Source organism: Penaeus chinensis, chromosome 31 (assembly GCF_019202785.1).
Source record: "Penaeus chinensis breed Huanghai No. 1 chromosome 31, ASM1920278v2, whole genome shotgun sequence".
Classification (NCBI taxonomy): Eukaryota; Metazoa; Arthropoda; class Malacostraca; order Decapoda; family Penaeidae; genus Penaeus; species Penaeus chinensis.
The window spans coordinates 31731249-31746248 of record NC_061849.1 but is presented as its reverse complement, the minus strand read 5'-3'; the positions used below and the strand labels follow the sequence as shown (position 1 = coordinate 31746248).

Genomic DNA, 15000 nt, shown 5'->3' with positions numbered 1-15000 from the left:
GCAGCAACAGCCTTGACGATGAAAGTGTAGCTGTAGATAATGTATGCAAGAGGGAAAAGATATACCCACACTGAATAGATGTAGAGATAACTCCTAGAGAGTTCAGTTTCTGTCAGGTAATCAGTGCCACATGCAAGCATGTTACCCTCAGGCACATAACGGTTCCATCCGAAGAAGGGAGGAAGGCACCAAGCAAGAGTGAAAGCCCAAGTGCCAGCAATCCTCAACATGGCTCCACCAGATGTCAAAGGTTCAGCAGATACTCCCTTGACGATGACGTTGTATCGATCAGCAGTGATGAAGACCATAGACCAGATAGACACGCAGCCGAAGAAGGAACCGAGGAAACCGTAGATCTCACAGAAGAGACCGCCAAGAATCCATGTTCCCCAATAAGCGTTGATCAGGAGAGGAGGAGTCATGGTGAGCATCATGAAGAAGTCAGAGATGGCCAGGTTGACGACGAGTAGATTGGCTGGTGATCGTAGAGATTTGGTATTCATGAATACCCAGATGACAACAAAGTTACCAGCCAGGGAAAGAGTACCCATGATAGTCATCCATAATCCCAGGAGGCCATACCAAAGGGGATTCATGGGGGGAAACTGATACCAGTGAGAATGTACCATATGTAGCATACTTTCTGGCACTGTGTCTACCACTGTATAGTTCCCATAAGGATTGGTGGATGGAAGGACAGTGTCCTGAGGTGGTTGGTTCCAAGACATCTGCAATTGATTTTATATTTCAGAATTAATACATCGTATATAACTGCTGGGAAATAAATGGTGCACACGCACATATAATGAAGCCAAAGAGATATGATATATAAGCATATAAAGACTTTACTGATTGCATATGTTTATTCATGTCTAATTATATATATCTATATATGTTGTATACATGCACACATACATGTATATATACACACATATACACTGTACATACACTCACACACATGTATATATATGTATGTACGTTTCTATTTATTTGTATATATAGTTTCAGATTTATTTATATGTGATAAGTAATGAAAAATAGCAAGAAATATGAAGAAGCATTTTCACAAATATTGTTTTATGAAACGATCAAAATATACATTTTATTCACAGTGACATTCGTCCATTGAGGATCTTACCTTTGCGACGAAAGATCTTCTCTCGACCCGAAGAAATTTCAGTGAAGAACTACTTCGGTGCGAGACACTCCTGTCTGAGTTCCTGCCAGAAACTGGGAACCTGTGGATGAATTCAAGGCTTATATAGGCGGCTAAAAACCCACATTACAAGATTACCGACTTACTTTTACAAATGGCCATTCATGTTTGAAGGTGTCTACATATGTGACTTCCGGAAACACATTTTCGAGTGTGTGAGTATGCCATGAAGACTGATTTGAGAAAAAAGTAAATCGCTGAAATCTTGAAGAGAAATCAAGATGTAGAAACAGTTAACATTGCAATTTCAATAATGAAAGGAGAGAAAGGTATCTAATGGAAAGGTAATTGATATCTGTGTTACTGGCCTTATTGTCATGGCGCTCCGGCAATCGCCTTTAATTCTTTTTATTTCGCAGCTGTTTTCAAGTAATATCTGAATTACTAGTGGAAAGTTTATTTTATCTGATATATAAATTACTACCCTTGATAAATTTTGTTCCGTAGCAGAGTGCTATGATTTGATGGAACTTTAATCCTTTGTGTTGGAATTAACCCTCTCCAGATTATTGGCTTCGAGTTATAATCTCTACTAATACGACCCTTATTTGATATGGTAAAACATACGAAAATAATAACGCCTCTCAATAAGTTATCATCGATTACAAACAGTATTACAATATATTTGTGTGAGTACTGAAAATGCCATGTTTACACAACAGGTTTTCAGTTCAATAATAATTCTCAAAAGAGAATACAAATAAGTAATTTTGTTTATGAAACTTGGTATACCAAACCATACAATCAACCACAAATCAATGTAAATAATCCTTCCGACACTTCCCTACTATAGTGTATCTTACTAAAAAGAAAGAGAAACACCATTGAAAACAAAGGTCGCGTGCTCTACCAAATACAAGCATCAAACTTATATGCTAGAGAGAAAGAGAGAAGAATTGGGCTTGGAGTAATTACTGAGGTTTTCTCTTGGTGGAGGGAAATGCCATCAATGCCTGATTATGGGGAAGGCAGGTATAAAAGTCCATATGATGTATCTAATATCTCCTTTTATTATCACATCATTATCATCACAATCACCATGAACATTATCACCATCATTCCATCATCATCATCACCACCACGGTCATCATCACTATTATTATTATTATTATTATTATTATTATTATTACTATTGATGTTGTTACTTCCTCCCTTCTATAATAGTTCATGCGACCATCTGAAACTGAAATTCTTGCAACAGTAATCTCTCGACGACACCTGATCTGAAAAAGGTGACTCTCCCTCGTCTTCCACAGCAGATCAGTTAGTATTTCAAAATAGAGGTATTTTTTACCTTCTCTCTTTCTCATCTTTGCAATTTTAATGTATGTGTGTGTGAACACATGGACACACCATACATACTATATATATATATATATATATATATATATATATATATATATATATATATATATATTATATGTATATGTACACATGCATATACATATTTAATTTACCTTTATAGGAAATTCAATAAGCTGGGACATATATATATATATATATATATATATATATATATATATATATATATATCTGTACTATACATTTAGCGGCTTTGTATGAAATAAAATATACTTATTTATGAATCTGCCATATCTGTAACGTTTCATGTTACATGGATTTTGTTTGCAGCCTAACTTATATTCACGAAACAAGTCACAATTTCACTTTAAAATATATATATATTTTTTTGTATGGAAGTATTATGTATCCCATGGGTCCAAAAGAGGTAAGATAGTAGTGCATTGAAAATCAAATGATAGATGCTGGGAAAGTTTATTCTACTTAACAGGGGTTTGGGGAAGAAAACCTTTAATGGACCTTATCATCTGAATATCCAAAAAGAGTATTCTATGCAGACTCAGCCTTCTCAGTGTTCTCAGCAGTGGCAGTGGATCCAGCATCAGAGCCACCACCGTCTCTACCCTCAGTGTTACAGGCAAGGCAAGGTAGCTTCTTCTCAAGGGCAGCTCGGTACTTAGGATGACTGATGGCGTACACAATGGGGTTGTAGACGGCGTTGGCTTTGGCGAAGACGGAACCCCAGATGGAGAACAAAGGAGTAACCATGGGCCTATTAAACATTCCTCCCCAGTTGATGATGAAGTATGGGGTCCATGCCACGAACCACAGGGTAACGGTCATGAGAGCAACCTTACACAGACGGCATTCAGCTGAGGTCTTTTGGGCTTCCTCGCTTCTCAGGGACTTGACTCCCATCTTCTTGGCTTGTTCTCGCATTCCCTTTTCGTGAGCAGCGACAGCCTTAACGATGAAGGTGTAACTGTAGATAATGTATGCAAGAGGGAAAAGATATACCCATACTGAGTAGATGTAGAGATAACTCCTAGAGAGTTCAGTTTCTGTCAGGTAGTCAGTGCCACATGCAAGCATGTTACCCTCAGGCACATAACGGTTCCATCCGAAGAAGGGAGGAAGGCACCAAGCAAGAGTGAAAGCCCAAGTGCCAGCAATCCTCAACATGGCTCCACCAGATGTCAAAGGTTCAGCAGATACTCCCTTGACGATGACATTGTATCGATCAGCAGTGATGAAGACCATGGACCAGATAGACACGCAGCCGAAGAAGGAACCGAGGAAACCGTAGATCTCACAGAAGAGACCGCCAAGAATCCATGTTCCCCAATAAGCATTGACCAGAAGAGGAGGAGTCATGGTGAGCATCATGAAGAAGTCGGAGATAGCCAAGTTTACGACCAAAAGATTGGCAGGTGATCGTAGGGATTTTGTTGTCATGAATACCCAGATGACAACGAAGTTACCAGACAGGGATAGCGATCCCATAATCACCATCCAAAAGCCGAGTAGTCCATACCAGAGGGGATTCATGGGAGGGAACTGATACCAGTGGGAATGTACCATATGAAGCATACTTTCTGGTACTGTGTCTACCACTGTATAGTTCCCATAAGGATTGGTGGATGGAAGGACAGTGTCCTGAGGTGGTTCGTTCCAAGACATCTGCAATTGATTTTGCATTTCAGAATCAGTACAACGTACATAATTGCTGATAAATAAATAATACATTTGTGACAAGTTAATAACCAAAGAAATTGATATACAAGCATATACAGTATGTATATATACATATATATAATGTATACATATATATATGCATATATATTATATACATATATATATGCATATATATTATATATACATATATACATATATATTTCAGATTTATTTACATGTGATAAGTAATGAAAAATAGCAAGAAACATGAACTCATATTTTCACAATATTGTTTTATCAAACGATCAGATTTTTCCCACAATGGTACTCGTTGAAGATCTTACCTTTACGACGAAAGATCTTCTCTCGACCCGAAGAAATTTCAGTGAAGAACTACTTCGGTGCGAGACACTCCTGCCTGAGTTCCTGCAAGAAACTGGGAACTTGTGGGTGGATTCAAGGCTTATATAGCCGGCTACAACCCACATTACAAGATTACCGTCTTACTTTTCCAAATGGCCATTCATGTTTGAAGGCATCTGCAAATGTGACTTCCGGAGAAACACATTTGCGATTGTAAGAACTAACGGCGTTTTTATAATCTCCATGTCATATAGACTGATTTGCGATAAAGGATATCGCTTGAGTCTTGAAGAAAAATTAAGATGTAGAAAAAAAGTTACTACTGCAATTTCGACAAGGAAAGAAGATAAAGGTATCTGACAGAAAAGTAACTGATATCTATGTTCGTGGTTTCACTGCTCTGGCGTTCCGGTAATCGCCATTAATTATTTTTATTTTCGCAGCTGTTTTCAAGGCAATATCTCAGTTACGAGTAGAACTTTTCCAATATCCAAAACATTTAATTAACTGATACATAAATTATTAACTTCCTTTGATCAATTTGGTTTGGAAACCAAGTGCTGTGATTTAATGGAATTATAATTTTTTGCACTGGAATTAACACTTTAGATTATTGGGTTCGTGATTAAATCTCTGTTACCATTAATCCTTTTTTGCTATGTTTAAACATATCAAAATAGTAATACCTCTTAATAAGTTGTTACTGGTTACACACAATGTTAGAACTTCTTCGTGAGTACAGAAATATTTATATTTACACACCAGGTTTTCAATCCAATACAAAGATTACATCGATAAAGACCAAGAATTCTCAGAAACGAATACAAAATCCTTAAATAAGTAATTTTGCTTAAGAAACTTAGTATGCCAAACCATACAAACAACCACAACTTCGCGCCCCCTGACTACTACATAAAGGAAATAACACATAATTGCATTAACAATAGTTGAGGTAAGTCAATGTGTGAGTAAAAGAAAGAGAAACAGCATTAATTCCAAAGGTCGAGTGTTCTCCCAATTACAGGCAGCAAACATAAATACTGAAGAGAGAGAAAAGAATTGGACGAGTAATAATTACTGGGGCTTTCTCTTGGTGGGGGAAAATGCCATCAAGCCAGTTGTGCCTGATTATGGGGAGGGTAGGAGAAAAAAAGTCCATTATAATGTATTTAATATCTCATTATCATCACATCGTTATTATTATCATCATCCTAATCATCATGAATATTATCCCCATCACCATTATCATCATGATCACTGTCACCGTCATCATCACCATTATAATTATTATTGTTGTTACTTCCTTCTATGATATGACTTCATGCGACCAACTGGAATTCTTACCACTCTAATCTCTCGAGGAGATCGCAACTACACACCTGATCAAGGGAACGTTGAAGAAAAAGAGTCTCCATCGTCTTCTCAGCACATTAAATATATCAAATAAAAGGTAATTTTTAACCTTCTCTTTCCTTCTCATCTTTGTCTCGAGAGTGTTCGATTCTCTAAGTCCCTTTTTTGTATTATACTTATGTTTGCAATTCTAATATAGATATAGATATACACACAAATGTATGTACATATGTATGTATGAACATACACACGTATATATCAACGTACGTATATACACATACGTACATGTATACATATATATGTACACATACATAGATATACATATTTAATTCACTTCCGTAGGAAGTACAGTACAATAGGACACAAACAGAATAATTATGAACTTAGTGGTTATGTTTAGTGGTTTTGTATGAAAAAAATTTAGTTATTTACCAATGTGCCATATCTGTTTCGTTTCATGTTATGGGTACATTATTTGCTGCCTAACTTATATTTATGAAACAAGTCGCAATATCCCTTCAAACAACTTTTATCTGATAAAATTGGGATAAAAGTGAGTTGCTTGTTAGGTCTCATTTTCTCGCATATATGTTATGAGCTATACTTCTAGTAGCTCCCAGCAGATGGCCATTCCATGCACATTAAGCACTTGTTAAAGTGTATAAGGACAGTGGAAGTATTACGTACCCCACGGGTTCAAAAGAGGTAAGGTAGTAGTACATTGAAAATCAAATTTTCGTTGCTGGGAAAGTTTATTCTACTTAACAGGGGTTTGGGGGAGAAAAACTTTAATGCACCTTATCATCTGAATATCCAAAAAAAAGGATTTTAGGCAGACTCAGCCTTCTCAGTGCTCTGAGCAGTGGCAGTGGATCCAGCATCAGAGGCACCATCGTCTCTACCCTCAGTGTTACAGGCAAGGCAAGGTAGCTTCTTCTCAAGGGCAGCTCGGTACTTAGGATGACTGATGGCGTACACGATGGGGTTGTAGACGGCGTTGGCCTTGGCGAACACAGATCCCCAGATGGAGAAAAGAGGTGTAACCATGGACCTGTTGAACATTCCTCCCCAGTTGATGATGAAGTATGGGGTCCATGCAACGAACCACAGGGTGACAGTCATGAGAGCAACCTTGCACAGACGGCATTCAGCTGAGGTCTTCTGGGCTTCCTCGCTTCTCAGAGACTTGACTCCCATCTTCTTGGCTTGTTCTCGCATTCCCTTCTCGTGAGCAGCAACAGCCTTGACGATGAAAGTGTAGCTGTAGATAATGTATGCAAGAGGGAAAAGATATACCCACACTGAGTATATGTAAAGATAACTCCTAGAGAGTTCAGTTTCTGTCAGGTAGTCAGTGCCACATGCTAGCATGTTACCCTCAGGCACATAACGGTTCCATCCGAAGAAGGGAGGAAGGCACCAAGCAAGAGTGAAAGCCCAAGTGCCAGCAATCCTCAACATGGCTCCACCAGATGTCAAAGGTTCAGCAGATACTCCCTTGACGATGACGTTGTATCGATCAGCAGTGATGAAGACCATAGACCAGATAGACACGCAGCCGAAGAAGGAACCGAGGAAACCGTAGATCTCACAGAAGAGACCGCCAAGAATCCATGTTCCCCAATAAGCGTTGATCAGGAGAGGAGGAGTCATGGTGAGCATCATGAAGAAGTCGGAGATGGCCAGGTTGACGACGAGTAGATTGGCTGGTGATCGTAGAGATTTGGTATTCATGAATACCCAGATGACAACAAAGTTACCAGCCAGGGAAAGAGTACCCATGATAGTCATCCATAATCCCAGGAGGCCATACCAAAGGGGATTCATGGGGGGGAACTGATACCAGTGAGAATGTACCATATGAAGCATACTTTCTGGCACTGTGTCTACCACTGTATAGTTCCCATAAGGATTGGTGGATGGAAGGACAGTGTCCTGAGGTGGTTGGTTCCAAGACATCTGCAATTGATTTTATATTTCAGAATTAGTACATCGTACATAACTGCTAAAAAGTATATGATGCAGACACACACATGTAATAAATGAATAACAAAGATATTAATATAAAAGTATATACAGACATTACTGATTATATATGTTTATTCATGTCCAATTATCTCTATACACACATATATATGCTGTATACACGCATACACACCCATGCACATATATATATGTGTGTGCGTGCGTGCATGCATATATGTATTTATATATTGAGATTTATTAGCATGTGATAAAGTAATGATAAATAGCAAGTACTATGATCTCACATTTTCACAACTAGTGCTTTATGAAACGGTCAAAATATTTGTTTTCCATTATGATATTCGTTCATTGAGGATCTTACCTTTGCGACGAAAGATCCTCTCTCGACCCGAAGAAATTTCAGTGGAGAACTACTTCGGTGCGAGATACCCCTGCCTGAGTTCCTGTAAGAAACTGGGAACCTGTGGATGGTTTCTAGGCTTATATAGCCGGCTATAACCCACATTACAAGATTAACGTCTTCCTTTTCCAAATGACCAAATTGGAAAATGACATTTGCGAGTATATGTACGTTTTCATAATCTTTATAGACATACATGAGTATGTCAGAAGGACTGATTTGCGGGAAAGTTTATCGCTTAAGTCTTGAAGGAAAGTCATGATGTAGAAACAGTTATTATTGCAATTTCAATAAGGAAAGGACAATAGGTAATTGCTATTTATGATATTGGTTTCGTTGTCCTGGCGCTGTTACAAACAGGATACATATTAATACTAAAGAGAGAGTGAAGAAGAGGAATTAAGCGAAGATTAACTAATGAGTTTTTTTTTTTTTTTTTTTTTTTTTTGAGGGAAATGATGTCGAGCAGGTTGTGCCTGAATATGGAGAAAGCAGAAGAAAAAGTCCATTTAAAGTATCTAATATTTCATAATTATCACATCATTATCATTATCATCACCATCATCATGAACATCATTATCACCATCACCCTTACAATCATCATCATCAATACCACCGTCATCATAATCATTATTACTCTTGTTACATCCCCCCTTCTATGATATGACTTCATACGACCAACTTGTATACAAGCAACTCAAATTCTTACCATAGTAATCTCTCGACGACATTGCAACTATACCCCTGATCTAGGGAAGCTTGAAGAAAATATCTTTCCCTCGTCTATCGCAGCAGATCAATTTGTATTTCAAATGAAAGGTATTTTATTTACTGCTCTCTCTTTCTTACTCGACATGTTCGCTTTCTCTTTCTCTCTCTCTCTCTCTCTCTCTCACACACACACACACACACACACACACACACACACACACACACACACACACACACACACACACACACACACGTAACATGTTCGCTCTATGGTGCGTCCAATCTTGTTGACTCTGGAGTACTTTATTCCCCTGTTATTATACTTATGTTTGCTTATGGGTTGCGTTTTTAAAACCAATGTATTATTATTATTTTATTGAATTTTACTACGTTCAGCACTATGTTATTATCATATATATATATATATATATATATATATATATATATATATATATATTTTTTTTTTTTTTAACAAAAAGAAACAAATGGTAAATCGGAGTGATGCAGAGTCCGGAGTCAGTTGCCAGTTTTCCTTTTCCTGGGACTGATTCAGTGATGATAATGATAATAATAATAATAATAATAATAATAATAATACTAATAATAATAATAATAATAATAATGATAGTACTACTACTACTAATGATAATAATACTAATAATGATAATGACAACAACAACAACAATAATAATAGTAAGTCAATAGAGATTTGGTATAGAATATAATAGTTCGTCGTGTATAGCCATACTACAGTTCTAAGGTGTCTTGGCATAACACTACATTATCTTCTTTTAGAAGCCTTTTAGCCTAGCCTTAAATAAGGCAAACAAACTAAATACAGAAAATTGTACAGAAATGCTATATTTTTTTTTTCTTTTTTATACAGGGAGAATACTACCTGCACGTACGACTTCAGAACAATTTGAATGTAATTTGGCATAAAGCCGCGCACGATCTCATATAGCTTATCAGTGCGTAAAATAAATTATTTTCGGGTTTTCTTTCCGTGAATTACCAGATAACATGAACAGGCTATGAGTGCCGTACCTCTTATAAACATATACATAAGTGCATCTATATATGTAAATATATATATTTATATGTACATATATGTGCATGAACACATACACACACACAATATATAATATATATATATATATATATATATATATATATATATGTATAAAAATATATACACATACATATATATACATAAATAAGGTACGTCCGATATGCGAAGTTGAGCCTCGCCCGCGCTATGCCAATGAGGAAGCCCGGCCTGTGTCGACTAATGCCGACTCGCTAACGTGTGTCAGCTGCAGCAGACTCGAATGAGTTTAGTCCTTAACTGCCGTGGTGCCCAGTCACAGCAGTAACCTCCAGGCGACAATTGCAACTTCTCGCGCCTTGGCGTGGCGCGGACCGCCGACCCCTCGGATGAGAGGCCGACACGTTACCACTGTACTAGCCCGGAGACTATACATAAATACATGCACATACATACGTTTCGTTATTTTTCTTTATCAATGATGAAGTCTATTTAACGTAAGATTTTGTGGTTTAGATTGTCTTTCATATTCATCCTTACATGCTTGATGATGTGTTTTCTAAACATTTGCGTAGTAAAAATGATTACATAGCCTTGTTCTTTCTTTTCATTTCTCAGTCAACTCATTTTTGTGTCTTTATAGATATATATGAATTTCTCGCAAACAATCTTGGTGCATATTGATTAATGTGTCACTCCTGTTATATTTCATATCTATGACATGCACAAACGGATAGGTATTCATGCATTTTCACATGATCCTTTGAGTCCCAATATCCTCTTTAAAATGCATTTTTCAGATGATGGCAAAACACGTTAAGAAGTGAGGACTTTTTAGGTCAGACGTTTCATCCTTCAAGGTTTTGGATGTCGGTCCCTACATTAAGCACAAATTAAGGATAACGTCAGATTATTTTGAACCACATTTGGCACACTAGCCTCTTCCGATTTTCTTGACACTATACGAACTGAATGTGACACATTTTCCACGGATTCAGTAGAGATAAAGGTACAGTAACAGGTACAGTGAAAATCTAATTATCGATGCTCGGAATTTTTATTCTAACTAACATGGGTTTTAGACTACTTTTATACCACTTACCCTCTGGAAACATTCATATCATATGCAATGGTCTTAAGTAGACTCAGTCTTTTCAGTACTCTGAGCAGTGGCAGTGGATCCAGCATCAGAGCCACCATCATCTCTACCCTCAGTGTTACAGGCAAGGCAAGGTAGCTTCTTCTCAAGGGCAGCTCGGTACTTAGGATGACTGATGGCGTACACGATGGGGTTGTAGACGGCGTTGGCCTTGGCGAACACAGATCCCCAGATGGAGAAAAGAGGTGTAACCATGGATCTGTTGAACATTCCTCCCCAGTTGATGATGAAGTATGGGGTCCATGCCACGAACCACAGGGTGACGGTCATGAGAGCAACCTTGCACAGACGGCATTCAGCTGAGGTCTTTTGGGCTTCCTCGCTTCTCAGGGACTTGACTCCCATCTTCTTGGCTTGTTCTCGCATTCCCTTCTCGTGAGCAGCAACAGCCTTGACGATGAAAGTGTAGCTGTAGATGATGTATGCAAGAGGGAAAAGATATACCCACACTGAGTAGATGTAGAGATAACTCCTAGAGAGTTCAGTTTCTGTCAGGTAGTCAGTGCCACATGCAAGCATGTTACCTTCAGGCACATAACGGTTCCATCCGAAGAAAGGGGGAAGGCACCAAGCAAGAGTGAAAGCCCAAGTGCCAGCAATCCTCAACATGGCTCCACCAGATGTCAAAGGTTCAGCAGATACTCCCTTGACGATGACGTTGTATCGATCAGCAGTGATGAAGACCATAGACCAGATAGACACGCAGCCGAAGAAAGAACCGAGGAAACCGTAGATCTCACAGAAGAGACCGCCAAGAATCCATGTTCCCCAATAAGCGTTGATCAGGAGAGGAGGAGTCATGGTGAGCATCATGAAAAAGTCGGAGATGGCCAGGTTAACGACCAAAAGATTGGCTGGTGATCGTAGAGATTTGGTATTCATGAATACCCAGATGACAACATAGTTACCAGCCAGGGAAAGAGTACCCATGATAGTCATCCATAATCCTAGAAGGCCATACCAGAGAGGATTCATAGGGGGGAACTGATACCAGTGGGAATGTACCATATGAAGCATACTTTCTGGCACTGTGTCTACCACTGTATAGTTCCCATAAGGATTGGTGGATGGAAGGACAGTGTCCTGAGGTGGTTGGTTCCAAGACATCTGCAATGGATATTTGTTTAGTTTAAAATCATTATATCGTACATAAATGTTCAAAAGTACAAGGTGTGTTTGTATATAGATAATATATATAAGTGAAAAAATAGTGAATATGAATAAGCATATACAGTAAATCCTTAATCACATAAATTCATATATGTCCATATATATGCAGCAATATAACATGCATATATGCACAGATACACACATATATATACGTATATTTGTGATTGTGTGTGCATGCATGTCTATATGTAATGATTTATCACAGAAATACCAACGTTTTAAAGGTCCCACCTTTGCGGTGAGATATCTCTTGACCCGAAGAAATTTCTGTGACGAACTACTTCGGTGCGAGACACCTCTGTCTGAGTTCCTGCCAAGAAACTGGGAACCTGTGCGTGGATTCGCGGCTTATATAGCCGGCTAAAACTCACATTACAAGATTACCGTCTGACTTTCCCAAAATGACCATTCATGTTGGAAGGCGAATGTTAATTCCAAACACATATTTGTTTGCATGCATGTAAAAAAGAGTGTGCAAGTACCTCCCATAAACACGGGGGAGATGAGCAGGTCGTAAGCTTTGGTCTGCAGATAGAGGTATTGTTTATTTAGAAAAGTCTAGCATTGAGAAATATAAATTATTGGCATTATTAACACCTGGCAGAAAAGTAATGGACATCTGTCCCATATACTATATATACAGTATGTATGTGTGTGTGTTTTGTTAATTGATAAAAAATAGTTAATTATATCAATACATATATGGCTGAGGCTCCCACGGACCCGAAAGGTCAGGCTATCATTGATGTGATTATACAACTGATAACGCACGGCATTTAACTATAAATATATATACTTGTGTGTGTGTGTGGACTGTGCATATATATGTGTGTGTATATTTATATATATACACATACACACACACACACATACACACATATACTTTACTGAAGGTAAACCTTTATATTGTACCTACAGTTGGATTGTTGATAAGCTAAGAGTTTTAGAATAATGTGAAGTCGATTTTTTTTTATTGAGAAATGAATAATGAATATTGGGAATTTATATTCAGTTATTTGGTTAGAAAACGGAAACAAGTAAGTCGAAATTGAAAAAGAAATGGAAGAAATGTACTTCATATTTTTTATATGCCCTAGATCACAATTAAATATCTGTGGTTAATTTCAAATAGTGGTAATTTTGAAAATGCCTGATTGTAACGTATTGTGAATGGGGCTGAGCTAATGGATGGCAGGTCAGTAAACAGTAACATAATTAGTTTACAGATATCTTCGTAGCAACACTGTTTTGCGTATGTGGTTTGTGCTTTTTTGTTTATTGCTGTTCATCAATAGTGTTTATTGATGGCACTGATCACTTAAATTAATGTTCTTCACTGAGTAGCCAAGCTATAATATTATCTTTCAAATTTTTATTAATTAATTACGTAACATCAGAAACAACGTATATGCAATGCTCGCGCGCATACACTTGTACATGCAGTATACAAATCCAAATATGCTTTGTTGCTGACTTTTCACTTGGAAGCAGGTAGTTTTAGAATGAAAGACCAAAGACTTTGGTAAACATTTTTATATGTAAACGTGTCCCAAGCTCAAACTTCCTCTTTAGGGTTATAAGATTAAGATATTAAAAAAGTACATTCGGACAATATTAGATAACTTGAAATTAATAATCTGTAGACGAACTCTCTGTGACGCTAAATCATTAATTCCTTCATATCAGATTTATTAGCAAGCGTGATATCAACGATTTTACTAAATGACGGTATATTTGCCTTGAAGTTAAGCTCAAATGTTGTATATTTATAAAATTGTATGGGGTGAAACGCTAGCCATTGGATCAGCATCAATTTAATTTGACCTAATGAATTACATGATCTTTTTTACGCCTTTAGTAAAAAAAAAATGTATCCACAGCCTGAGGAAGCTACGTGGCACAACTCAGCGCACTCACTAGTGGGCAAATGGTAGATAACCATAAGGGGTATTGCTACAAAGGACTCCGGCTTTATGTTAAACTTTGAACGGAAGGGATTTTCTTCCGCTAAATGATTATGAACGTTTTGACCAATGTGCTATTGGATAAACTGATATTCATCAATCCCTTCTCTGTGATGAAACAGGTCACAATTTCCTGTTTAAAATACATTATTCTTAAAGACGAATAAACGAGAGGAAATGTAAGCGTCCATTCAGTCACATATTTCATCCCTCAAGGCCATGTATATTTTACATGTCTTACTTCCATATATGCACCGCGGCAGGAGTGCATATATATATATATATATATATATATATATATATATATATATATATATATATATATATATATATATTATATATATATGTGTGTGTGTGTGTGTGTGTGTGTGTATAAGGAACGTGACATACATCACAGTGGTCCAAAAGAGGTGAAATTACAATTTATTAAAGATCAAATGTTTGATGCTGGGAGTTTTTATTCTAATTAACAGTTTTTTTTTTTCATATCACAAAGAGGTTAGTGCTTTGAGCAGTGGCAGTGGATCCAGCATCAGAACCACCATCTCTGCCTTCAGTATTGCAAGCAAGGCAAGGTAGCTTCTTCTCAAGGGCAGCACGGTACTTGGGTGGCTGATGGCATACACGATGAGGTTGTAGACGGCGTTGGCCTTG

The 15000-nt window shown here is 37.5% G+C and overlaps 4 protein-coding genes and 1 pseudogene across 4 annotated transcripts in view; all 5 read right to left on the bottom strand.

Annotated features, from left to right (window-relative positions):
* LOC125041907 (rhodopsin-like) overlaps window positions 1-728 on the bottom strand; it is a 1131-nt gene extending 403 nt beyond the window's left edge. The window contains exon 1 of the mRNA XM_047637293.1: window positions 1-728. This exon is cut by the window's left edge and continues 403 nt beyond it. Coding sequence (XP_047493249.1) covers window positions 1-728 — 728 coding nt within the window.
* A 2339-nt stretch (window positions 729-3067) lies between these two features.
* LOC125041955 (rhodopsin-like) lies at window positions 3068-4198 on the bottom strand. Its single transcript, XM_047637393.1, has one exon. It carries the CDS (start codon window positions 4196-4198, stop codon window positions 3068-3070), a length of 1131 nt encoding a protein of 376 aa, XP_047493349.1.
* Window positions 4199-6736: 2538 nt separating this feature from the next.
* LOC125041882 (rhodopsin-like) lies at window positions 6737-7867 on the bottom strand. The gene has a single exon (XM_047637258.1). The coding sequence runs from the start codon at window positions 7865-7867 to the stop codon at window positions 6737-6739; it is 1131 nt and encodes a 376-aa protein (XP_047493214.1).
* A 3321-nt stretch (window positions 7868-11188) lies between these two features.
* LOC125042139 (rhodopsin-like) lies at window positions 11189-12319 on the bottom strand. The gene has a single exon (XM_047637605.1). It carries the CDS (start codon window positions 12317-12319, stop codon window positions 11189-11191), a length of 1131 nt encoding a protein of 376 aa, XP_047493561.1.
* Window positions 12320-14829: 2510 nt separating this feature from the next.
* Window positions 14830-15000, bottom strand: part of LOC125042138 — a 1050-nt pseudogene continuing 879 nt past the window's right edge.

What these genes read in the sequence shown, in the direction of transcription:
- LOC125041955 (XM_047637393.1), bottom strand. Translation starts at nt 4,198, where the DNA reads ATGTCTTGGAACGAACCACCTCAGGACACTGTCCTTCCATCCACCAAT.
- LOC125041882 (XM_047637258.1), bottom strand. Translation starts at nt 7,867, where the DNA reads ATGTCTTGGAACCAACCACCTCAGGACACTGTCCTTCCATCCACCAAT.
- LOC125042139 (XM_047637605.1), bottom strand. Translation starts at nt 12,319, where the DNA reads ATGTCTTGGAACCAACCACCTCAGGACACTGTCCTTCCATCCACCAAT.